At 45.7% G+C, this 27,467-nt stretch overlaps 1 protein-coding gene across 6 annotated transcripts in view; it reads right to left on the minus strand.

Moving 5' to 3' along the window:
* SLC22A23 (solute carrier family 22 member 23) overlaps window positions 1–27,467 on the minus strand; it is a 175,797-nt gene that overhangs the window by 123,617 nt on the left and 24,713 nt on the right. For all 6 annotated transcript variants that reach the window (XR_013441359.1, XM_078055636.1, XM_078055635.1 and 3 more), the window contains exons 2-3: window positions 14,053–14,156; window positions 8,015–8,169 (exon numbers count right to left, since the gene is read on the minus strand). Coding sequence is in view for 5 of the 6 variants with exons in the window: in XM_078055636.1 (XP_077911762.1) it covers window positions 8,015–8,169; window positions 14,053–14,156 (259 nt within the window). In the remaining variant the exon portion in view is untranslated. The remainder of the gene's footprint in view (window positions 1–8,014; window positions 8,170–14,052; window positions 14,157–27,467) is intronic.

Raw genomic sequence — 27,467 nt, forward strand, 5'->3', positions numbered from 1 at the left:
AAGTCCCCTTGCCCCAAAACCCCAGTGGATGAGTGATGGAGCACGGCTCACGTCCCACACTGGGATCCCTCCCAGGGGCTTTTCCACTGCTGATATGTGCTTGCACACACGTGTGCGTACATGTGCATGGGAAGGATGGGGGGTGCGGTCTTCACATGCTGCCTCCCGTGTGAGCCACACAACATTGTGGGGAGAACAAAACCGCATCTCTAACTCACTGTGGCTCTGAATGCCCAGCTACTGAGCATGTGGATGTACTTAAGCCACTGAATGTACACTTAATGGTGAAATGGTAAATTTTATGCTACACACATTTAACCACAATAAAAAAAATGTTATTTTCTTTCTCAAATACTTGACATCAGGACAAGATAGTACTCCTGTGGGGAAAACATGTAAAACCTATGTTTGAAATCATGTAGATTACGTTAATCACTAAACTGAACAACAGTTGCTTTTGCCCTCGTTGCCTCTGCCCTACTGGGCAATCATTGCTTCATCCAATGGACATTTCTCAATCCTGGTCTTGCATCATTTGACACCCTGCTCAGCCCCTTCCCTAGCTCCCTGGGCATCAGCCTATTCGGACTTTCCACGGACTACTCAGGCTATCCCCTCCCATCTCCCCCGACTGGTTCTTCTACCTCTGCCCATTTATTTCTCATGTTACACAATCTCTGGGTGATCTCAGTTATTCCGCAGCCCTTAACTGCTACCAGGATGCTCAGGACACACAGACCTTGCTCCTGAATGTCTGAAGAGCCACTCACCTGAGGAATCAACCCCCTCAGATGTCCCTAGGCACCACCAAGTCATCATATCTGAACTGAAGCTGTCATCCTCCCCCACCAAACCTGCCAGAGGAAGGGAGTGGCCAGGAGCTTCAAAATCTACAGGACCTGGATCAGAATGCCTGGGCTGCATCCCTTGCCCCACCAGTGCGAGGGAAATCTATCTACTTGTCCAAGCTGGTCACCCGTCCCCCGGTCATCCTTCTCCCCATTCTTCAGTCAGCTAGGCTGTGGACTGCACCTCCTTATTTCTCCTTCCTTGTGCCCACGGCCTTCTTCAGAATCTTCTCCTTCCTCACCTGGATCCTGCAACAGCCTCCCAGCTTTGAGCCTGGCCTTCTTCCTTGGTCTGCTCTCCTCTGCCGCAGCCTAAATGATCCCCCAAAGCACATAAAGGTTTGCCTTTCTTGCTTGAGACTCTTCGTGAGCCTGGTGCTGTTCGAGGGTCATGGAGGAGAGGACCTTTGTGCACAGTCCCAGCCCCCTTCCCAACCACAGTATCCGGCATGTACTAGGCTCTCTGGCCCCTGAGCACCCCCTGCAAATAGCAAACATCCACTCTCCCTGACCCTACCAAACTCACGGTTCAGGGGTCACCTTCTGACACTCTCACTTCATCCAGGGCCTGTCCCTGCCTCCCTACCCACTAACCCCTGAGTGTCCCGGAGGGCAGGCCGGTGTGTCTGCCTTTGTACGCTCAGCACCTGACAGCGCCCCGTAAGGGCTTAAGTTCCTCCCTGGGCACCTAGTAAGTACTCGGATATTTGCCAAGCGAATGAGTGAAGGAGAAAGTAGTCTTGTGTTTCCAAGAAGGTCACCAAAACCCAAAACATAAACTATCCAAAGCAGAGTTTTCCTGGCATGACACAGCCACACAATCCAAGGGCCACGCACACCTGCCTGGCTTCATGCCCCTCCAGCACCGAAGTGCAGCTTAGAATTCAAAAGAAGGTTCGGTAGAGACCAGTGGTTTTCCATTTGGTTTGGCTGTTACTGTTACACTGTTACAGCAGTATTCAATGCTGTCATAGAGGATCCACTGGGGTTTTTTTTTGTATTTGTTTTCCATCCATGTTCCCCACAAATGGGTCCAGGAAGGGATTGCACAGCTCCACAGAATGTAGTGTAAAAGCCTGGGCCCTGACTTAAGAGCGAGGGGCGACAGAAGCTTACAGATAAAGCAATTTGTCACTGACTCAGAGTTGGTCCATGGCAGAGCACACACCATCGCTCAGATCTCCTGATTTCCAGATCTTTCCACTTCCCCTGTTAGTGTGGTGAACTGCTTTGTTTCAACTGAAGCACCACTAAAATTCCAGTCTGGGAAAAACCTAGTCCCGAAGGATGCACACACAGCTTTTATAACATCCTCCACTGCATGGAAAAGGCATCCAAATATTCCAATTTCAAAATGCCAGATATCAAAATTTCTGTTTTTCCCTCTGTTTCCCAGGAGACAGGACTATCCTGCAAATTTAAAACATCCAAAGAAATAGGCGCTTTGAAGCCTACTTATTTTAGGCAATATATACATGCTGTCCTGCTTAATGGGTCTCAATGGTGGCTCGGAGGAAGAACCCTGGATTCCATCTTCACAGGCAAGTAAGGCGAGAACTCCTTCCATGCTCTTCAGACATACAGACATTGTATTTTTTTTTTTTTTCAGAGAAAAGTCTCAATATAAACTCAAGCTCGGGCTAACATGTAAGTAGGGATAGAGAGGTTTATTCATCTTTACTTGAAGTTTGAGAAAAATTAGTTGTCAGTGGCGTTTTCTGGTTCTCTGCTGGATGACTCACCCCAGGAGGGTCAGGTCAACGAGAAGCATGGCCCTGAGTGGCCACCTCGCCATCCCGTCTCCTAGGGACTAGAGCTCGCTCACCAGGAGCTTCTACTGACTCAACACTCCGTGGCTATCCCAGGAGCTACGGTTCCTCAGAGGTGGGACAGAGGGAAGGCAGAGAGATGGAGGACAAATACTTCATTACTTTTTTTTTTTTGCTTATACATTAATTCCTTTGCTTTTCAGTCCACCTGCAGGGTGAGTAAAGCTTCTAGTGAAGAAAAGACTGGTGCAGAAACCTTAGTCTGTTCTGATTTCCTAGCTACTCTAGTCTGAACCTGGAGAAAACTAAAATTCTTCTGAAGCTTTAAAAAAAAAAAAAAAGCGTTTGTCATAGGCTTTTGGTAAACTCTGACTCACTTCCTTGGTGGAAAAAAAGCCGTGTCAGTAGAGCTGGTGCCACCAGAAGAACGGGCTTCTGGCTCTGTTGTGCTGCTCTGGGGAGGGCCCAGGAATCTGAAGCCGGGATCAGGTGAGAGAGGAGAGAGACAGGCGACGGTGACCGAGCACGCATTCATGGGAAATTGTCCCTTCCCCCAAACGCAGTGCAGATATTTGCTCCCCAGCAGAAGTGAGCCACAAGCCAGTGGAAAGTCTCTTGTACTTGATAGTGGTAATCACCGTTCTCTTCATTCCACAGTTCAGCAACTCACCATGTTCTGGCTCAGTCCTTTTTCTTTTTTTTTCTTTTTTTAATGTACAGCATGACTTTGATGCTTAACAACCCAGTTGACTGAAATATGTTCCGGGGAGTCATAGTTCAGAAAGACATCAAATTATAGAAATCCATGCAGAAGTGAGGAAGAGTCACCCTACACCAGCACATTAGGAGTTACTCAACGACTTCAGTGAGAGGCTAAACCCATCAGTACCATGTGAGACGGAGAACATCACCCCGCCCAGAGCAAACTCAAGACTTTTCCGAGTCTAGTTACCAATTAGACGTCGCTTCTCCTTTTGCGAAATACTCAGGAACTTAGCCACCTGTGACATTTCTGGTCACTGCTTGATTATGTGTAAAATTCGTCCAGTTATTTAGGCTGACTGGGTTGAAGGAGGGTTATCTTAATGAGAACGTGAAGCTTGGAGAGAAGTTTTCAAGGAAATTGTTCACTGTTGTCGGGTCCAAAAACAGAACAAAGAAGTGATGTTCAACCACCCAAAGTAACTAAGATACGGTCTTTGCCAGCAAAAAGTAGTATTCATTATTTCAAATCGGGGTTTTGGTGGGGGGAGGTTGTCAATGATGGGAAGGGGGAAGACAGAGATCAAATGAAGAGAGAAACTAGAAAAACTATTTACATTAAAAAAAAAATCTCTCCCATAGACTTAATACGTCTACCACCAAATTAACTTAAGGAGCAATAATCTCTCATGGGCTTCTTTTGAAGAAAGATACATCTGAAACGATACTATGTTTCCATGTCTGTGATGTTATGAGTCCTTGCTGGAGAAAGAGTTCATACCACAACACATCATGTCAGCGTGTAAGGCACAGCGACTATTTCTTTAGTCTTTGATAAGACTTCATTTTCATAAACAAATAAGGAGATGTGATCCACTGATTCTTTTCTCCGTCAGTGGTTCCCTGCCTCTTGCCCAGCAGAGTCAACCTTTTCTCCCCCACCTTTTTTTCTTCTCCTCCCCCGTCCCCCCGGCCCGAGTTAAAGGCACACAATGAAGTCACTGATTTAGCCCGAAGGTGTTTAATTATTTCAGTGTCTCCCAGTGGCCTCCCAGGCAGACACGATGCCATCCACCTTAGCTGGTTCTCTCTTGTTCGGGCCAGCGTGCACTCCGCTTCCATATGAAGACTCATGGGAAGATGCCAATAATCTCTATTTTATGTCCTAATTATACCACCACGGCTCCCTTTGATGACTTGGAAGTTTAAAGTATTTATCTGGAATGCACCTTAGAAAAATTCCAAAGCAGGAAAAAAAAAAAAAAGCCCTCTGGCAGCCTTGCACATAAAGCTGAAAACTTTCACAAGTCAGCAGCATTTCGCAAAATGAAGAGTCCACCCTCACGGCAAGCTACACAAGAAACAAAATCTGCACAAATCATGACTTCCCCTACTTCCATTGCCAAGCACCTGCAGGACTAAAAAAAAGAATCATACCCAGTTCTCTTCTGAGAAAGTACAAGCCTTTCCAGCAGATGCATTAAGTGAGATTAAAAAACAACAACAACAACAAAAACTCATATGGTTGAAGGGGGAGAAAATGTCAGGACCATTAAAAATGTATTTTCCAAATAATCAATGCCCCCAATTTAAAAACTTTTCTTTAGAGTCAATAAATACTTCAACCCTGTGGCCGGGGTTATCAATACTTTCCTTTAAGCAAAACAAGTTCCCAAGCATGTACTACGTGTGTATAAAACACTAGCAAGCACACTAATTTGGAAATTCAGACGCAGCCTGCCCTATTGACTGGGAGCCTGCCTCTTAACTTCTCATCACCAGCCTCTATCTTGGTCTAAAATTGCCAGAGATGGGCTACCCCGGCCCAGCACATCCCCTATCCTACCCCAAAGCCCATCACAACTTCATTTTCATTTTTGATTCCCCTTGCCCATCTTAGCTCCTCTGCCATCACCAACCTCCCCCTAATTTATTGTTTCAATATTCCCTCAATGAACTCCAAGCACTCACTGATATCCTTTTGCTTTATTCTAACTCTGCTCTATCAGATGCTATATTAACTCAAACAGTGGGCGGCTGGTTGATACTTGGAAATTTTCATTGCCATGATATTTGTCAGGATGCTTTGACTTGTAATCCCAAATTAAGAAAACATAATTATTTATTTATGCCCTGCTTCATTTCAGAAAAAAATGTAAGGCTCCTGGCACAAATATATGCAATAAAGTAGCACTTATATTATGGAAATAGGAAAATGGGACAAAGGAGAAATGAAGGGAGCAAAGTTTAGATGAATTTAGGAGAGAGGCCAGAATTTAAAGTTCAGCTTGTCAGGCTCATCACACACATGGCTGGATTAGATTCTTAGCTTTTGAGCTTCTTAGAAGCCAGTGGAAAGACAGGGACTCACTTACATCGGTGGCTGAACATTATGGTTCACTGGTCAAACCTGGCCTACATTCTGTTTGGGTTAAGTAAAGTTTTATTGGAACACAGCCACACCTATTCATTTAGGTATCATTTATGGTCACTTTTCGCCATATGGTGGCAGTCAAGCAGCTGCTACAGAGACCTGCAAAACCTGAAGTGTCTACTATCTGGCCCTTTACAGAAAAAAGTTTGCAGATGACCAGGTTATGTGATTCTGTGCATACAAGATCAAAGCAAAGCAGTTTCCTGGGATAAGCACACCCTTTGACAAAGAACATTCTAGTATAAAGCGCTCACTATGCAATCTCATGAAAACACATCCTTAGCTTCATTTTTCACAGTACACACAGCAATGGGTTTCAGGGCCGATGGCATGATGTCACAACACACATCAGTGAAACAGTCCCATGTGAGGCTGCAACCAGGCAGGTCAGGAGAAATTCTCCCCTGCTCTGGCTTAATTCAGGGAGAGTTGTAGAGATGGCAAGTGCCAGCTACGTGTAGCCCTCCCCCCTCCTTCCTTATCGCAGGCAGACGAGGCCAAGGGCTCCGGTTGCTCTCCCCCAGGGAGCCCCGAAGTGTCCTCCGAAGTGTTCTCTGGCAGCCTCGGCCAACCATTAGCGGTTGGCATGGAAGATAAAACTGGTACCCATCTTTGCTTCAAGGCGGTTTTCCATCAACACTCCGCCTCTGAGTCTGAGAAGCGCTGGGGCTGGGACGGGGAGGCAACGCTCCCTGCCCCATTCCTGAGCGGAGCTATTCTATTCTGTTGACGCACAGAGCCGTCTCCAGTAATGGTATCCATGAGGATGCACTGGCTGGACGTCGTCCTGGGGGAGCCAGGAGCCTCGCAAGGACGGCTGCCTGAGAAAACCCACCACGCCGGCACATGCGTGGTGCAGGCGAGGTTCTGAGAGCACGGCCAGGCTTCTCCTCCAGAAAAGAGCATGGAGCCTCCTCCTGTGCACGCGTGGACCGCACGCACGGACCACAGGGCGGGGGGCGAGGCCAAACAAGGGCACCAGCATTCTGTCTGGGAACGTTCAAGCCCCATGCCCGTGTTGTTTGTTCCAAGAAACAAAACCTCCAAACAGCCATCACCCAGACCCACTGACCTTGAACACATTCCTAAAGAACCCCTTCCTGCCGGAAGCAAGGATTCCAAAATAAATGCAAATAAACTGGAAACGGTGATTTCCAAGAAAGTACAATTCAGTTCAGTGTTGGAAGAGGAAGACAGAACCGCCAACTGTAGATTTGGAAGAACACATCTGTCACCTTTCTCTATGCTCATTCCTCCTTTGTGACTAATAAAACTACGTTACAAATTGATTCTATTTCTATTCTCTACAATCAGGAACAAAAATTCAGGTTACCCGAAAAGTGTTACTGAGTCTTTAATATGCAAATCTAAGAGAATCAGAACTACTGGGCATTGTCTACATGTGATTCCTACCCATGTTGTCAGAAGGCAAGAAGCAGGCAAGATACATTATAAGTCATTTTATGTTATTCCTAACATCTTTCCACAAGGTAATTAAAAAGTATAAAACCAGAAAATAAGTAAAACATCAAGGCCTACAACCTTCGTCCTCCCTGTGAGTTTGTGGCTGTTTTAGTAAACACCAACTACAAAGAACTGAGATATAAGCATGCCTGACAAGGGAATTAGTATAGTCAACAAACACGTTAGATCAATGGAGGAAATTTTTTTTCACCCTAAAAAGAGCAAATGCTAACAAATGCTGAGATTTCCCCTTCCAGTACTGAGGGTTCACGTCCAGACCACATCAGGCCACATGTGGACACAGGAGAGTGTGGGAATTTTGGACTCTATATAACCGTAGAGAAAAAAAAATGAGAAAAACTCTTAAAGTGCCAATGAGAACACTGAGCCCAGACCAAACAGTAGCGGTACTTGGTATGTTCTTCTGGAACCAAGTACAGGAATATCCGATTATGCACTGGATTTGGAAGTGCGCAGAATGTCAACCCAGAAAATTCTGGAGGAAAGCAAAAGCCCGTCCATATCAGCCGTAGCCAGACCTCCATTTCTCCAAGCAATTATGTAAACCCTCCATGTCCTTCAATGAGCCCTGAGCCTGAGCTGGAAATCAGGACAGAGTATTGGATGACACTGCCCGAGACAACTTTTTCGGGAACAGTTGAGGCCACTGAAGTTTGTGCTTCCAAAAGACTGCCATCCCAAACCGCCAGCAAGCACAGCACCCTTCCCATAACCTCACGGGCAGCAGCAAACTGCCAACTAATTTCTTCAAGACAGTTGTGAAGGCTCCTACTTACGTAATGCATACAAGGTAAGAATTATTCCAGCCAGGCAGAATCCTTCAAAGAACCTGAGGGTGCTGAACATTGTCACATTCACTGACAGTGCCACGGTTAGTCCAAAGATCAGAATGAAGATGATGGAGAACAACAGCACAGGCCGCCGGCCGACCCTGCATGTGGAGAGGGGAAAAAAATTAGGAAGCATCGTTAAACAGGGTTGCAATGCTAGATCCTGACCCCCAGTATCCAGCTGGCGCTCCACAGATGTGGGATGAGTACCAGATTAAAAGGCTCTGTGGTGCCCAGACCCAATTTGGTAAATCTAGGGTAGAAAGGCCCTCTGGGGAAATTCAGCCCAAACTCTTGCTTTGTACATAAGGGGGCAGAGGTCAAAACAGCTACTGAGTAGAACTGAGACAGGTACCCAGTTCCTGTTGGCAAGTCTGTTTCTGAGGGTAGAGGGGGATGACTCAAGGCAAGAGTAACAAAATCAATAATAACTCCCCAAACACAAACCTTGACACACCCAGCATAAAATGTCTTGAGAAATTGCTGACCTTTGGAATGGGCTCCAAAGTCAACACAAACACTGAGCCAAGTCACTTCGTTTCCTTTCTCTGGGCTGTTAACTAGTCCTACCTGACCTCCCATGCAGCCTATCAGAGTCCAGGACCTGACAGGGGCCGATCTGTTTCAGCTACATGATGAGAAATACTTTTTAAGGTATCACAGACTAAACTAAGAGACTTTGAACTTTAACTAAGGAGCGTGGACCTGGAAGTGAAGCCCACCAGGCAGCAAGGGGCTTGGAAAGAACCTGCCTACTGTGTTTCTGCAAAGGGTAGCGCGCACACGCTAGGTTGGCGGGTTACAGAGCGGGCCTGTGCGAGATCGGTGACCACTAGGGGGCGATGTGCTTCTAGGCGTGGCTGGCAGGGCAGAGGGGGTGGTCCCAGAGAACAGGAAGTCACTAGTTTTCCATCCTTCCGGAAGTATCTTTCCATCTTTCCCTTCATCGACTCACTAGGAAAAAAAAAAAAACAAAAAACAAAACCCCAAACTCTCCACCACACAAATTAATATAATAAATCCCAGCTTGAACTGGAAGGATAGCTCACAGAAAAACTGGAGTAGTGGACTATCTGCCAAAGGGGAAAAAAAAAAATCTACACCTGGTACCCCAAACACCTAAAAAGTAGCTGAATTGGCTTAAACTCGTCTAGACAACCTTGTGACGTTCTTGTGACAAATGAAAACAGAAAGGAGATTTGTGGCCTAGGGCTCGGGATAAGAATGGGGAATGAGTGCAAGTGAACACAAGATTTCCGTTCAAGGTAATGGAAATGTTTCAAACTTAGAGTGTGGTGATGGTTCTATAACTCTGTCTACATACTAAAACTCACTGAATTACTCACTTAAAATGGGTGAGCTTTATGGTATGTAAATTCTCTCTCAATAAAGCCGTTAAGAAAAAAGCAATACTTAGTAACGCATGTCCTTGTCCTGTGAAAGAAATGGATGTAATTTCGAGAAAATTTGAGGGAGGGAACTACAGATCACAGTTTCATTCGTTATTTCTTAGGCTTCTAACCATCCCCGTTAGTCACATGGGTTTAGTGAGATGAACTCAATGCCAATGTGAGTCAACTCTTGTCAGAGCTTTTAAGCATTACGTCCCTTGACTGGTGCTGGGGTCATGAAGCCCTTGTCACGTACTCTATAGGTAGTTTTATCCAAACCCAATTCACTTAAATAAATTTATAATATGGCTTAGCTCGTCTCCTGAAAACAAAGATGATATCTAACTTCTCCATTGTTATTTCCCCCTTCCTTGTCTGTGAAATGGGGTAACTGTCTAACTTCACAGCATTATTGAGATCATTAAGAGAGGTGATGGATGTAGACACAATGCCTGCCACAGAACAAATAAAGGTTTAGCTCATGTGATTCCTTCCTACACGTCTACAGCCTGGATGCCCACCAAACATGGTTTGCCCTGTTCCGATACTTTAGAAAAGATCCTTCTTTTTTTTTTTTTTAGCTTGTAGAAATCTAAATCTAAATCTCTCTCTCCCAAATGGTTGCTAACATCAATAAGTAAAAATTATTTTTAGGAACTGTGGGGCAAACATGGTCTTCAGAAGCAGACACCCCGGTCTTGAATATAGGCTTGCCACTTACACACTGCAAGATCTTGGGAAAGACTAAAGTTGTTCAAACGAACCTTGAGCTTTCTCTGGAAGGGCCAGTTAATGCCGACCGAATGGGGTTGCTGTCAGGTATGGATATGTGCAGGTAATTTAGTAAGATTTAGTTAACAAATGCTATGATCATTGGAGTTTTAGTGTGAGCTGGCTTCCCCCAGAGCAGAATCCCCTCAGAGATGACATACAAAACCACACTCCAAAATCTGTTAATGCAGAGGTGGCATCTTAAGTGGGCAGAGACAGTGGCTCTCAAGGTTGTCCATGTCCTCCTCCTCAGAACCTGTGAATATGTTACCTTTCATGGAAGAAAGGGGCTCTGCAGATGCAATTACGGTTAAAGACCTTGAGACCAGGTGATGATTCAGGTGGATCCAATCTAAGCACATGGAGAGCCTCTTCAGGCTGCAGGGAGGAGAGATGGTGGCATGAGCAGACCCGACTGTCACTGCTAGCTTTGAGGCTAGGAAAGGGGCCATGAGCCAAGGAATGTGGGCAGTCGCTGGAAGCTGGAAAAAGCGAGGAAATACAACCCTGCCTGCACCTTGATTTTAGCCTCGTGAGAACTACAGAACTGTAAGTTAATTAATTTAAGCCACCAAGTGTGTGGTGATTCGTGACAGTAGTCATAGGGAAATAACACAGGGCCTCAACAGGAAACAGATGCCCCACTCAAAAAGAGTGATTTGGGAAGATTTTAGTAAAGGGATTATTTGCAAAAGGCTGGGCAAGCTGTGAGAGAAACCTTGGGGTTGGCAATGGAAGGGGGAAGGATGGTTCTGGAACCCAGAGAGAGAGAGGCGCGGTGTGGAGGGGCCTGGAACAGAAGGCAGCCAGCCCCTGGCAGCCCTTCAGAGACCCAGCTGGGGACAGAAACGTCCCCCCTTACTCTCATCTCTCTCTCTTAGACCTCCAGCTGGTGTTCCCTCCCCATGGCCAGCCTCAGCCTGGAGCTAGAGGGCAAGGGGTCCTCTGGTGCAGCCTCGAAAGGCCAGGGCCCAGGGCCAGCTGGAGAGGGTGCAGAGGGCTCCTGAAGGGAGAAGAGTACAACGTCCAGCAACAGAACCAATAACAGAGGGAAGGGAGCTCATCTAGCAAGAGCACGGATGGGGCTGCTCCCTCGTAAACGTCTAAGCTAACACGTTATAGGATAGTACATACTGTAGATCCCCAAACAAGACTGGGTGGAACACAGTAACCTTTTAAAGAAAAAAGTGTCCTGGGGCCCCTGGCTGGCTCAGCCGGTAGAGCACGTGACTGTCGATCTCAGGGTTGTGAGTCTGAGCCCCACGTTGGGTGTAGAGATTCATTTTAAAAAATTAAGTAAAATAAAAAAGGGTCTTACTGAAGTTTCAACATGTGCTGACTTCAGTCTTAGAAAGCTTAACCAATGACCTGACCAACTTCCCCATGAGGCCATGAAACGGGTGCTGACAGCTGTGAAGTCTGGAGTTCCCTCTAAATGTGCTTATTTCCCTTTGCGCATGGCTCGATCAGGGAGTAAACAGCCAAAAATAAATGAATAAATAAAGGGTGGAAAACACCAAACTTTCAAACTGGAACTGAACTCCACTCAAGATGTTCAAAAACCACAGGCATAGAGCGGCCGGCCCTGCCTCTCCGGGCACCCCCTGCCAGCTCACCACGAGCAAAAGTGACTGCAGAGGTGTGGCTTGGCAACATCATCAGGCTCGGGTTACTTATGAGGAAGACTACCAAACTCCTCTGCCTTTTGTCCCCAGGCCTGGTGTGTGAGCCGGGGTGCCAAACAGCAGACACGTGCAAGAAGTAAGAAATCACGGGCAACCCCCTGGGGTCCCTCCCCTCCTCGGGAGCTTTGTACTATCACTTAGCTGTCGCTCAATAAACCTTGCTTTGCTGCCCACCAAAAAAAAAAAATTAAAAAAAAAAGTAAGAAATCACCAAAAAAAAAACCAACCAACTTCTAAACAATTTAAGCCATTATAGACTGATCTATTCATAGAAGTCCATATTAACTTTCCCGATGATACCACTAAATAAGGACACCCAAACCTCGGTCAAGTCTGTATTTTTTAGAAAGAAGTGACATGGATTCTATTAGTATATCTTCCTAACCTATTTCAGTGCAGAATACTGGGAAACAAAAGTCCTCGTGGTTAAAATATTGGGATTAGAGTATGTTTCAGGTTAGTAGAGTTTGCTCTGAAAACCTATAAACTCAAGGATTGGGTTAAAAAATACCCTACACTCCCCCCACTTCCCCACTTCCCCCCCTGATCCCCTGCCAAAAAAAAAAAAAAAACCAACCAAAAAAACCCTTCAGGGGTCCCTGGAATAGGTTTTCAGAGGTCACCGGCAGCTTTTGTTACTGCTCCCAGGGAATGTGTCCTTAAGAAGCATTTACAAATGATGATTAAGCAAATTCTGAACACACAGGAAATCACTTACTTGTGAATGCAAAGCAACTCCCAAATAGATGTTTGCTTTTAGAAAGAAATTTCCAGAACTTGAGAGTGGTTTCAGAACCCCTTTTGGCCCCATGGCCCCCCTCCAGGCTCTTGCTGGAGTGCCTCAACCCGCTTTGTCAACTAACCAGGGAACAGGGGGCAACGCAGAGCAAAGCCACAGATGTAAGGAGTCTGCTCCACATCACTCTTGGCCCTTATGACGTCATTGGGTCCAAGATGTCCTTATTCGCAAAAAGTTCCTTTAAAGATAAAAGAACGTCAAGGTGGGAGAGGGGGGACGGCTACCCCACACCTTTCTCCCTGAGCAGCCCCGTTACTGGAAACCCCCGTCAACATCGGGAGCTTGCCTCCCTGCTCAGATGTGTGCTCCCTGCGGCCCTCGTGAACACACGGGGCTGTCGCACACTCGTGAAGAGGCGGGCTCTGGAGCCACTGGGCTTCAGTTCAAATCTGGGCTCTCCAACTTAAAAGCTGAGTGAACTTGGGGATTTTACTTAGACTTCTGTGCTTCTGTTTTTCCACTGTAAACAGATAATAAATAGTACCTACCGACCAGGGGTGCTGTGAGGATGGGATATTTTAATATGTGGAAATGTTTAGCACGGTGCCTGGCAACAATAATCAATCAGTAAGTGGTAGCTGCTAATATTGTTGCCATCATCATCATTACTGTTAACTATGATTCTCTTCACGACCCCTCTCCATCTTCCTAACCTTATCACTTTATCAGCAACCACACACTTTGCTCCAGGCACTGAGAACTCCTTACCCACCCAAGTAAAGCATATTCATTCTCACCTCTGGCCACCACCCTCTCTCTGCTTGCGGTGCCCATCCGTTACCCAAATGCTGTTCACTTTCCAAGGTCCAGCTCCCCACGGGCCCTGCAGAGGCGTCTCCTGGCCAAGCCAACTTATAGGACTGTGCCTCTCTGAAATCTGTGTGTGTTTTGAGATGCCCATTGGCACAGCCCTATCCATTCAGTGCATGTGGGTAGTCTCTAGCTCCTCCTCTCCCCATCTTTCGATGCATCTTGTATATCTACCTCCTCAGAGCCCAGCCCACAGAGCCTTGAACCTCTGCCCTCAAGCTCTTCCCAACCAAACAATAAACATCAGGAGCAGATGGGGCTGTGGGTCGCATGCAGGTGTTGCTAGATTCTAGCAGCTGGAGAATTGCAATGAATTTAAATTCTCCTTTCAAAAGGGCCGGTTATATGCACCGGCCAGTCCTCTTAGTTCTGAATTCTCCAGGTGACGGCTTCGGCCCTCTGGGCCAACACCCACACCAGGGCAGAGAAGACTCGCTAACAGTGATCTAACACGGACCACTCTTCTTTAGCCAGCAAAGGCTTGCTGTGGCTTCCAAAGGTTCGTGCAGCGGGCATGTTGGTACTCACCAGTCAGCAATGCATCCAGTTATTAGGTAGCCAAAGATTAATCCAACCAGTAAGGAGAACTTAGCGATATGGACCTTCCAGGAATTATCACACACAAGATCCCACTAGAGAGGGGCAAATAGAAAATAAGTCAGAGAGAAACACATACAGAGGCCAGTTGTAGTTCATCATAAGGGTAATACAATCACTACAGTAAGGATCAGGACCCCATTCATAGCACCAAGTCACACACACCATGAAGACCTTCCTTCAGTGGGTCTGAAAAGCCAACAACGAGAAATAGAATTTGCCCACAAAAGGCAGTGTAACATTTTAGTCCGGGACAGATTATAAATGTCTGCAAGGAGCACCCCAGGAAACGTGGGGGCGTGTGTTCTTCTGCCCCAGCTACCACAGGGACCGTGACGGTGGAGGCCGGGCTGTCCTCATGGCCAGCACCCGTTCTCACCCACAGAGCTGTTGCTCGCCCGGAGGAGGGAAGACCCTGCCAACTTGCTGCACAGGGGATCGTGACACGAGGCAATTAAAAGCAACTTCTGTGTTTCCGTGCCCAAGCCCTCCCCCCACACTTTGTAAGTAGTCTTAAAAATAGAGTTAACAATTAATGTTGAAATATCAACTAACAAAGCATTCTTTTTTCTTTTTCTCTTGTAAATGTCCCTTAGGTTTCCCGACTCCCTTCGAAAGCTACCCACTCCACCTGGAGGGAAAGCCAATCGATTTGTGAATACAACATTTAGACTCTTTTAACAATTGTTTTATTATTTAATAAAAAAATAAAACAAGTCTCTAAGTTTGTGTCATCCTTTTGCAGAAGCAGGAGAAGAGCCACGTTTGTTCCCTGGAAGTGATATGCGTCCAAGTGGAAGACCTATGAGGACATGGCGCTCAAATCCAAAAACAGCTCACATCCGGGCTTCGGGAGCAAACCGGCAGGGTCTCAGCTGGTGACACCATGAAGACTGCAGCCCCCCACCCCACATCACCCCATCGGATGCCCTCCTTCTGGTACAAAGAAGTTGCTAAAGAACTTCAGGTCAGTGGAGATGGAGAGATGCACCACGAGGTAGGGGAGGTGGAAATGTCAGAAGTTCTGGAAGCAGAAGCAGGATTTGTTGGGGTGAAACCTGATCTTAGCTTTGTCTTACTCAATACATCCCCCTGCCCCCTTGTCTGTCCATCTTGAGACCCAAGTATAATGCAGGGGATCCTTACAGGGCATTGTAAGCTCTGGTCCTGCCCTCCATTTCCAAACTTCTGGTAAGCCTGATGGCACCTGCACCCTCCCCTCCCCTCCCCACCCGGGAGACCTTAGCTGTGGGTCTTGACTTCAGCAGGCTTTGGGGAAAGCCACGCTTCTGCACCGGCCACGGTACAGGGAAGCACCTGGCCTGGACAAAGCCGGAAGGCAGCCGCCTGTCACACTGTTCCCTGGACTCCTTGGAACACACATTTGCTCACTGATGCCCCCAAGGCATGTTTGACTTTCCAGATTCCAGAGACCTGGGGAGAGTAACTTAACTCCTCTACCCATCTGCTTCCAGAGTGATGTCCAATGCCAGGCTCAGGAAGAAAGGGAGGCACAGACGGCACCGGGCCTTGTCAACAGTGGATGGTTTGGGCGTGGTTCTCGTCAAGATTTATTCATGTGTTTGGGGAGCGGGGCTCTGCTGGTTGCACAGAATCATAATTCAGATACAGGAGTTCTTCAGAGGGTGAACCTTCTCCTGTGTCTACTCCAGTGGTCCTCAAAATGTGCTCCAGCAGCGAGCAGCCCCGGCATCACCCGGGAACATGCTGGAATTACAAATTCTTGGGCCCCACCCCAGACCCGCTGAGTGAGAACTCCCAGAGTGAAGCACAGGAATGCAGTCTGCAAGCCTTCCAGGCGATTCTGATGCCCGCTCAAGTCTGAGAACCAGTGGCCAGCCCTGTCCTGCCATTTCCCTGTCATTCTGAAGACAATGAATGAGCGTTGCAGTCCTGGGCTGGGGTTCAACCCACTCACCATGAGCAGGATGCAGCCAAACGCTGCAGGAAACATGCACAACAGTCCTGTTATTTTGTACTTCGAAGGCAGGATTGTTAGACCAGATTGTCAGTGGGCAAACCAACATTCACCTATATATTGTTCCTAGGAGTAAATATATTTTTAATAAAAAAAAAAACAAAAAACCTTTCAAGGTGCAACCCAGCTTCAGAAATGCAGGTCTTGCTTTCTCATGGGAGTTAGAGCATCATAACTGACTGCGTGTGTCTATGCTGGTTCCCCTGCTAGGTGTATATATTCTGAAGCCGTTTCTGGATTGCTTTCTCTCCTCTCTGCCCAGCACAGGACCCCGCCCACAATGTCATCAATTCCAAGAATAAGAGCTCCATCTCTAAGCACGCCTGGCTAATCTGAAGAAGAGGTGCTTACAACACCAACACCTGGAATCATTAATATCCCAATCACGTCACGCGGTCCTGCGCCCAGCCTGACACATTCTTGGCAGGAGAGGGACCTGATCCCCCGGTTGCTGCTGAGGAGGAGGTAACCAGCTGCTGGCTCGGGGTCAGAGAATCACTCGCTCGGGTCTCCACCCAGACTTCCACTGATGAGTTTATTTGAGGTTAAGCGATGCAAAAGAGCACATTATGCTTAGATTAGATGGCCAGGAGACAAAAGAGATTTTAATAAAAGCATTCAGGGAGATGGAGGGAAACTCTGATACTGTGGCTCAGCCACGTGAGCAATAACCATACCCGACCTCGGGCAGCCACAACTCAGTTTACTTGCTACCTAATGAGACATCCTGTGGTCACCTCGACGCACAACTTCTATCAATTAACAATGCTGGAGTGGAAAAAGATAAAAAACAGATGAGAGAGCCAGAACTGCTCCCACGGCCAGTGAGGAAAGGAAACGTGGCCCGAAGTGTCCGCAAGCACTGCTATTTTCAGCCTGGGGGAGGGGGCCAGGGGCCCAGGACAGGGCTGCCAGCTGGTGCCTCCACAGCGTCTCACTGCGGCACAAGAATAGACAACATCTCTGAGTCAACAAGCAAACCAACTCTAGGCTTCCCATGATAAGGTTCCTCATGCCTGGGGATCTGTCTGTAATACCCCCTGGGGCACATTCCAGAAGCTGGGGAGGGTGAGGCTGGGGGAATCCACCGCGGCGGCATCCCTCTGTTGGACTTCAACTTCTATTGACAAACACGAACTGGGAAGACAAAGTATGTTCAGACACAGTAATAGCTCCAAAAGAATTTCAGAAGTATGAGGAAGCTTTGAGATCACCCTTGCTCTTGAAATTTGTTCGCACCACTCTTGATAAGATAGAACCATTGGTCATTTTGCTGAGCAAGGACCAGGAGACTTTTAAAAATCTAAAACGTACAATGGGCTTTTTCTGGCCTTACGCTTGCCTCTCCATCCTTTGCACACCATCAAATCAACCACCAAATCCAGAGGATCCGCCCTTTCCGACACATCGTGCCTCCGCCCCCGCACTCCAGCTTCACTCCAGGCAACCTGACTTACGTGGACGTGGTAGGGAAGCCCTCATCATCCCGGTGTGGTGCGTGTTCCCACAGTGGGAGCTGGAAGGCTAAAACCAAACCACTTCCGGACTCCCTTCCAGCTAAGGTTTCGGATGTGATTTAGGTTCTGCCAATCAGCTGATACCCCAAAATAACTTCCAGTGCACAACCTAGATCTAAGTTTTGGGATGGCTTGAATTAGGAAGCGTGTGCGGCGAGGGATACGTGGGACACCCACTTTGCTGTTCAGATCTGCCAGTGCTTAGTCTGGAGGTGGCTCAGCTGTCATCCTGAGCCAGCGGTTGGACAGTGACCTCCTGACTCCCTGGCCTCCTCACTGTGACACGATCCCCCAGGGCACGCTAGTTCTAGGGAGTCGTTCTGGGACACCTGGAGGCCCAGCCTACAGCTGCTCCTGCAATTCAGTGAATACTGTTTCCCTGTATTCACTCCCGATCTTCTTAAATACACCTAGAGTAGTTTCTGTTATCTGCACGTTGAGCCCTAGTTCCTGACTCAACCTCCTTGGGATGGAGTTTGCAGGGTGAGAACAGGATGTAGACCATGCCGCCATCCTCTCTTCCCGAACTAATACCAGTGTCTCCGTGTATTAATGCCGGCCTCCCTCAAATCCATTCCCTACAGAACAATGAAAACAATCCTCTAATTAAGCATGTTAACACTTCATCAGCAGTTTAACACAAACATAAAAGCGTTGAAGTCATGGCCCCATTTCATAATCTTAGTAAGCTTGCTCTCTTTGCCATTGTTCCAAGACCAGCGATATTCTTTGGTGATGCCACAGGACACTTGCCAGCCATCACTAAACAGTGAGACAGACGACCCTAAAACCTGGTCTCAATTTTAGCTGCACATGTTCTGTTTCAAAAAAAAAAAAAAGGCAAAGGTTATGGAAAATCTGGCAGACTATTTTTCTACCTGTATGTTTTAAGGACAAGCTGAAAGAAAAGAAATAAAATCACATTATTTTCAAAGGAATGATCTAACTGCTTGACGTACCAGAGTAGAAAAATACTCATCAAGGAAACTAATGAAATTTCTAAAGAAGATGCAAAATAAAGGGGACAGAAGGAAAACAATCTTATTTTCAGTAATAATAAATCCTGTGATAAAGTAAATGTAAAAGAAGAACATATTGGAAGAAAACAGATCACTTGTCCAATTTTGAAGTGGGAGATGAAATCCCTAAAGATAAAAACTAACCTTACCTTTCCTTACCTAAAGAAAAAACTGATAGATTTCATAATCTAGTAAGAGTTTAACTCTTACTACTTAATTACTATTCATTTAAATTATTAAGTTATGTAAATTATTGCTTAAATGATTTATTTAACTTATTATTTGAAACTTCCATGCATTAGGGGCGCCTGGGTGGCTCAGTCAGTTAAGTGTCTGACTCTTGATTTTGGCTCAGGTCATGATCTCAGGGCCTTGAGATTGAGCCCCAAGTCAGGTTCCACACTGGGCATGGAGCCTTCCTGAGAGTCTCTCTCTCTCTCCCTCCTGCCCCTCCCCCCAACTCACACACGCTCTCTCTCTCTCTCTTAAAAAACAAAACAAAAAAACCCAAAAAAACTTCCATGCACTAAAAATACCATAAACAAAATTATAAAGATCTACATTTGTTAAATATATTGTAGGGAATCAGAATATGCCACTCCAAAATATGCCACTTTGGCATAAGGCTTCTTTTGAGCTGAAGGCAAATGAGAACCAACATCAACAGAAAGAAGCCTTCTCAAGAGCGTCTCTTATCTGACTGAAAAGCAGAAACTTCTGAGAAATGAGGACTGCCATAAATCCCCTCTCCTGGGGAAGGTTTATGGCCGTGAAGAAGGCGGAAAGTCTACACAGAGATGGGTCTGCAAACAAAACTTACTAAAATAACCCTTACTTCCATTAGTTTCCCCATATATTCATCTTCCCACGTTTGTCCACCCCCAAAGCCCCCCACCCCACTGAAAGAGCCACTTGGGAAATACTCAATCCTACTAATGAATATCAAAGCACAGTATTTTGTTTTCAAAAAAAAAAAAAAATTTTTTTTTTTTTTTTTTAATTTCCCAAAGATGTAGGAGAAACACAGAGGTACAGACCTATACTAGGAGTGTAAACTAGACACTGTGTTTTTGGAAGGCAATTTAACAATACACATCACATTACTTCAAACACTGTACACTCTCTATCCCAGCAATTCCCTTTTTTGGAACATTCTCCCAAGGAAATTATCAGAGATGCCCACAGAGGTCCCAGTACAATGATGTTCACTGGTTGTTAACTTATAAGAATAAAAAGTGGGAACTTGACTAAATGTTTAGTGATACTATGCAGCCATTAAAAGTTTTGCTTTTGATATACACAATGAAATATTACCCAACTATGAAAAAAAAGAGATCTTGCCATTTGTGCCAACTTAGAGGGACCTGGAGGATCTCATACCAAGTGAAATAAGTCAAAGAAAAATACCATATAATTTCACTTATATGTGGAATCTAAATATAAAACAGATGAATGAACAAACACACACAGAAACAGACTCATAAATACAGAGAACAAACTGGTGGTTGCCAGAGGGGACAGGGGTGGGGGATGGGTGAAATAAGTGAAGGGGATTAAGAGGTACAAACTTCCAGGTAGAAAATAAATAAGTCACGTGAATGAAAAGTATGGCATAACGAAAACAGCCAAAAATATTGTGATAATGGTGTATGATGACAGATGGTAACTGCACTTAAGAGTGATGAGCACTGAGTCATGTACAGATTTGCTGTATCACAGTGTTGTACTCCTGAAACATAACACTGTACATCAACTACACTCCAATTAAAACAAAAGTTCCTTTGGAAACTAATGATTAAGAAAAAACGCTCATGATGAGAAAACCTCAGAGTTAAAAAAAAAAAAAAAAAAAACAACAGTGACTAGAAGAGATATTTATGTATATAGGAGAGATTATTAGAAGGTATTCCAAACTATTTAAATTGATTACTTCTGGAGGGTTGAATTAAAACTGAGTTTTATTTTTATTTATTTATTTTTACAGAGAAATTTTTTTTTAATTAATTTATTTATTTGACAGAGAGAGAGAGGAGGCAGAGGGAGAGGGAGAGAGAGCATCTCAAGCAGACTCCCTGCTGGGCATGGAGCCCGACTCGGGGCTCGATCTCAGGACCCTGAGATCATGACCTGAGCCAAAAGCAAGAGTTGGCCGCTTACCCAACTGAGCTACCCAGGAACCCCAAGACTGAGTTTTGTTTTTGATTTTTTATTTTTCTTGACTTTTTCAAACTTTCTACAATTAATCTATGAACCTTATAATGAGAGAAAAAATATAGGTAAATATACACGCCCACGGTGGCAGGTGGAACGAGTGGTGGTAAGGGTAAGACAAAATCATTAACAATTAAAAATAACACCCAAAAAACCTTGCCACCTTCTCAAGGATATGCATTTTAACACAATCTAAAAACTTAAGCCTGGAGGAAGCTTGTTTGGAACCTCACTTGAAAGAAAACAGATCTTCAGAGCCTGAAGTTTACTTATGTTAATGTTCATTGACTAAAGCAAAAAAAACCCCATGTATCTTAGGAATTTAGGAATGGGGGGGGGAATTTTCCCCAAGTCTCATCTCTTGTAGTGGAGATACCCCTTTGAGCTCGCTCTGTTAGAAACCACATGTTTTCACCGATCCTTCTGCAAGACCTCTGTTCTAAACCTGAGGACAGTCAACTGAGATAAAAGGAAACATTCTGTTCAGCACTACAAAGGGGATAATGCCACTTAGAATTTCAGAAGCTTAAACAAACCTCCTGAGTTGTAGGAATTTAGGGAAATACAGGGTCAGCATTCTTCTGTCACCTTCTCCCCCCCACCCCCGCCCCTACCACCAAAGTGGCATTTCAGCAGCCTCTCATGAACCCCCGTTTTCTATACCATGGATTGGCCATCTCCACATTTCTTAAATGGAAACAACAGAAATGTACAAGAACACACACACGTCCACACGGGCAAGATTAGTCCCAGATGGACAAGAGAAACACGCTACATGGGCTAGACTGAAGAAGCACATGAGCTACATTTAGGCAGCCTATGATCCTACCTTGTGTGTTTAAGTATTTTTTTTTTTATCTAGCAGTACGTGGATTTATTTTTTCCCTAAAAAACTCCATCAAAATTCAAGATATATTGCATGTTTTGAAAACCCCAAACTGCTCTCTGCTTTTTGCCTCTAAGCTCATCCTCCAATTTTAGGAGATTAAGGTTGGCATCCTTGCAAGCTTCCTTAAATGACATAACGAACACCCTTGCCAGGTACTCTGGGAGTTTTTTTTTTTTTTTTAGTTTGTTTCTCTGTTTTTCATTAATTGCCACTCAAATTGCTCTTCAACATTCTTTTTTTCTGAACTTAGCGCCAAGAAACCAAACGTGGCCTGTTGAGGTAAACAGTGGCACCAAAAATCTCTCGCAAGCCCCTTCATGCTAGAGGTAGGACACACTTTGCCTAGAAATCCCTCACTCCCCGTCATTTGCAGGAAACCCAATCCCAAACCGCAGCATTGAAGCTGGTTACACTTCTTAAACTTCGCATGGTCCCATCTCTGACTAATGTAGTAATTTTAGATTCATTCTAACCCTCATGCGGTGATCTCGGTCTTTGTTTCTTTGTTTTTTCCAATGACAACGGCGACTGTGGGCTGCCCTTCTGCTGTCACCTTCCCTGGAAGAGAGCCGGAAGCTGTGTGCATCAGCTGTTGATACCGGGGGTTTCCCCGGTTCTTCCCGAATTCTACCATTTTTAGAGGGCTAGAAATAGAAAACCTCTGCCGAAAAGGATTTTAAAAGGGAACAGAAAAATAACCACCTGAACAGGCCCTTAGTAGGTGATGTAGGATCATCTACAGGAGACACTCATTTTTCTCCTTGACTTTTTCTTAAAGGAAATAGAGATATGTATTATTCGAAGAGGAGGTTTACATTATTGAATATTCTTATTCATTTGGTATAATGCCCTCTATGGCATTTGGGAAAACTGAATATATATCCCACAAGGCAGCAGAGATTATAAACAAGTAATACCCTTCTATCAACCAAAACCCTGGAGAGTCTTTCCAAATTCTGCAATGCATATTTTACTAATGGCCCTCACCAACTACCTCTAAAAAGGGAAATTAAGAGTAAGCCCTATAAATTAAAGAGGCCTGTTGCAAAACCAGAAAGAAAGAAAAACTCCCACAGGTCTAAGCATTAAATAGGAGGAATTATTAATGTCCTTCTAGTACACTAATATATACTAAGTAACTGGAAGATTTTTAACTTGGAAAATTAAAAAGTGGCTTCATATGTGACTAGAGGATATCTTTTAGTAGGATATAACGTATGAGCAAAACTGGACTATAACATTAACATTTAAAATAGCTCCACTAATTCTGGAAGGAGCCAAGCATGGAAAACTTTTGACAGTAGGATCAGGGAACCTTTGGGATGAGAAGAATTTGATGACTCAGGTGATCAATCACGGAAGAATTCAGAGGCAGAAGGAAAATCATCTTTCACTTGCTGCAAACAAATGCCTCAATCCCTTCCCACTGGCTGGCAGGCTATGATCTGACTTAACACAGGCCTGTTAATTCCCTTTATGACCCAAGTTGCCCCTCACCTCCCATTCACATGCCTGCCCCACCTGCTTGCCAGCCCTTGCCATGATCCAGCCATGCCAAAGCCCCCTCCAGCTCCCAAAAAGCCTCATGCTCTTTGCCCGAATTGCTCTTCCACACCTGCCCCACAATATTCACATACACCCCAATTTTTCTGGCTCAATGCCTATTCAAAGGATCAGACTCATTTCAACCCAAATTATTTAATTGTATATCACCTGTGGGTCATAGTATGTTGACTTTCTGTACTGCTTGCTTTTTCTTCGTTCAATGAGCATATATTACCTTTGTAAACACACGAGTGAAGAGGGAAAGGGGTATGAAATTACAAAGATTCAAATGAACACTTTTCCATATCTCTATCAAGGTTAATAAACTCAACTGAGGGAGTCTCTTCTTCCCACACTGGATCAGGTGCCCCTCCTCTGTACTCCTATGGCATCCTTTATCATGATAAACACCCAGACTATGTATCACGATATATTATAATTGCCTATTGTTTACAAGATTTTCTTCCCTGGCTCAGGGGTCAGCAAACTACAGCCTGTCGGCCCAATCTGGCCCTCCCACCTGTTTTGTAAATAAAGTTTTATTGGAACACAGCCACATTCATTCATTTACATATTGTCTTTGGCTGCTTAAGCACTACCACTGCTTATGTAGAGTTGAGTAGTTACAACAGAGACCATATGGCCTGCAAAGAAAGTATTTATTATTTGGCCCTTCACAGTTAAAGCTCGCAAAGCCCCGAACTAGACTGTGAGTCCCTGGAAGAAAGAGACCGTGTCTTATCTCTATAACCCTAGTCCCCAAGCTAATGTCCGGAAGGGAGGAGATACAAAGGTACATACTCATGCAGGAGCTCCCAGTCCCAGAAGTCGAAATGTTCTTTGTTTGCTTGTGTTCACTGTGCCATGCCCCACCTAATCCTTTTTTTCTCTGGGATTATTTCTTCAAATATAATTTAATTTAAATAATTAATACATAATTATTATACAAAATTTATACAGGCAATATAGTTTTAATGTTTCCCTTACCTTTCCACTATTTGCAATTTTCCTCCAGGAGAAAGATCATTCTAGTTTTATTATAAAAACCAAGAGAATACTGGGTATATGAGAAATTTGTTTAAAACAATGAATAATTCTCTTAATAGAGCAAATCTATTATATAAATTCGGCACTTTTTTTTTTTTTTTAAAGATTTATTTATTTGACAGAGAGAGACAGTGAGAGAGGGAACACAAGCAGGGGGAGTGGGAGAGGGAGAAGCTGGCTTCCCGCCAAGCAGGGAGCCAGACGTGGGGCTCGATCCCAGGACCCTGGGATCCCAACCTGAGCCGAAGGCAGATGCTTAACAACTGAGCTACCCAGGCGCCCCGGCACTGTTTTTTTTTTTTTTAAGATTTTATTTATTTGTCAGAGACAGAGAGAGAGCACAAGCAGGGGGAGCGGCAGACAGAGGGAGAAGCAGACTCCCCGCTGAGCACGGAGCCCAACTCAGGACTTGATCCCAGGACCCTGGCAGCATGACCTGAGCCGAAGGCAGCCGCTTAACCGACTGAGCCACCCAGGCGCCCTCGGCACTGTTCTAAGAAGAAAGGAACTAACATATATTAATTACCTACCATCGTCTAGCATTCTGTGGGCTGCTCTGACGAGCCTCTCTCATTCAGGCATCAAGATGATCCTACAACACGGGTATTATTATCAGTGTGCCCATTTTACAGACGAAGAAACCAAGGCCAAGAGAGGTAAAGCAACTAGTCAAAGGTCAAAGGGCTCTTCAATAGGAGATTATAAATCCCTGTCTGGTAAAAATTCCTATTCTTTCGCCCCATAAACTCAAAGAAACAGCTCTGGTTCATGCAAAGAAAAACAATTCCGTGGTGTATATTACATTGCCACGGGTTATATGGCATTTGTCTTGCTGGGGCTGTAACACTTCCCGTACATGGAAGAACAGTATTGTAGTGGAAGTAGGACAGGCTTTGGTGTTATTTTGTCGTTACGGTGACTAAAAAAAAATAACCTGTAAAGAGCCTGTGAATAGCAGGTGCTTCGTAAATGGCCGCGGTTAAAAATAAGGATATCCCAGTATCTTTATTTTTCATAGAAAATGTTAGCACCAAAATGCTGGGGAAAGCCAAGGTCAACATTCTGAGACCAAATCTTGGGCTTCCTGTCAAATAGTCATCTTCTTTATACTATATGAATCCAAATAGTTGAGAAGCTAACCCAGCCCTTCTCCTGTTTCGAAACTGCTCTCACTATCTTGAAAGGACATGAATATTTGGTGAAAAGGTCTCTTCAAACAAGGATGTTTTTCCTTCCTCTGACTCAGATTGGAAGGCAGGACACCTGTGAATCGTTAACGATCACCTTTTCCAGGAAGACAGCCAACACCGACCTCCCAAAAACAGGGCTCGCAGCCCTGGTGCTGTACCTGGCCCTCACCCCGTCCCTGCTTACTGAACCCAACAAATGGTCTAAGGAGAGCAGAGCACAACTTTTTGAATTTTTACCAACCTGACTTTTGTCTTCACTGCACTTGGGCTGAGCTGTAGTTTACCATTATCTCTGAGGAAGAGCATCAGTGGATAAACAAGAGCCTGGAGGAGGGTTGACACTTACAACCCAACAGGAGGGCTGAGCCCGGGCCCCGAATGGGACTGTCGGGAGCTGGCCTCAAGGTTGAGAGCACAGATTCCAAGTCACGGGCACGGGAGTTTAGATTCTAGTTCTGCCCTCTGAGATTCTTGTGACTGGGTTAAGTTATTTCGCCTCCTGGGGCCTGAGTTGCAACATCTGTGATATGGGAGTCACAAAACCTATCACGTCGCTTTCTTAGGGGTCAAAATCATATAAAGAATGTGTCTAGTGTACTAACTGGCACAAGGTGATTATCACTTATTAATTTTGTCTTGTCATTTCAGCAGCTCCTTGGGGGCTTCTGTCTGTTGGTAAGTAACATCTGAATGTGGGAGGAATAAAGCTACTTTCAAAAAGACTTTTGATATTTAAAGCTGCCTTATTCATGGAGGCTTACCCCTAAGGGATCCGAAAGAAGGGGTATTTTTACCAGTTGTGCATCCTGTCTGCCTGGCCAGCACCGGCACAGGGAGTGGGAGAGGCCAGGAGAGAAGCTGCCCCGGTTGGGGCGGGGTGGGGGGGGCGCCCAGCTGTATTCCCAGCCGGGGAGGGACCGCCAGGAGAGCGGGCACAGGTCGGCACAGGGGTTCTGTGTGCTCTCCAAGTCTTCCGCCAGACCCCAGGATGCAATGCCCTTCACTTTGACCTCTTAGGCAGCGTATGGGAATAGCAACACAGCACCGGGTCCCAGACTCCACAATCATTTATTAGATAGACTATTTCTCTGACCAAAAAGGAGAAAAAGTAGCAGACAACACTATTCTACCCAAAACGGTGCTTACATTTTTTTTTTCCTTGAACTATTAATCTCCTAAAAACACTGGGCCGAACTGGCAAGGTGACAGCAAAATGTGACTGTGCAGTTTGTCTCCTCGGCTGCCCAGAGCTTGGCGGGGAGCACGAATGTGCAGATACAGCCCAGGGGGGACGGGGAGAAGCAGGGGGGCGGCCCTACCTGGGGCGGGGAGGAGAGGGCCCTTCACCTTCCACTGTGGGTGCCTCTGACATCCTGGGCCCAAGTTCACTGGCAGACAGTTCTCCAAGACCCTGCCTCGAACAAACTTCCAAATCATCCTTCAGTCCAAGCCAGAATCATCTCCCAGAGGGTACTGCTTCCTACTGGGAATCAATTCTCCTGAGGACAGATCACAGGAGCCCGCACGGGCCTGGCCAGATGTGTGGGAGAGGGCAACGGCGAATGTGCTAGCCAGTCTGAACCTCAGCAAGAGAAGAAAGGGCAACAGGGACCCTTTCATGCCAAAGTAGCTGCAAAGCGGTCACACCGTGGTCCCCAGGCGGTCTCCCAGTGGCTCTCCAATGTGGCTTTGCAGGATGTCCTCAGCCCCCTTCACGCTGCAGTGTGGTCAGAACTACACAAGATTGAAGGCTGGCGATGGGCCTGGGACGGCTCGCTCCAGGGAGGTCACCCTTCTGCCGCTAGTGGACTAGAATGACACGACCTAGGAACTTGTCACGAGAAGCCCCTTCTGGTGAACACAATAAGCAGCTGTTCTGCTCCTGGTGACCCCCCGAAAGCCGGGGTCTTTCTGCCATAGCGCTAACTT

The sequence above is a fragment of the Halichoerus grypus genome, chromosome 9 (genome assembly GCF_964656455.1).
Source record: "Halichoerus grypus chromosome 9, mHalGry1.hap1.1, whole genome shotgun sequence".
Classification (NCBI taxonomy): Eukaryota; Metazoa; Chordata; class Mammalia; order Carnivora; family Phocidae; genus Halichoerus; species Halichoerus grypus.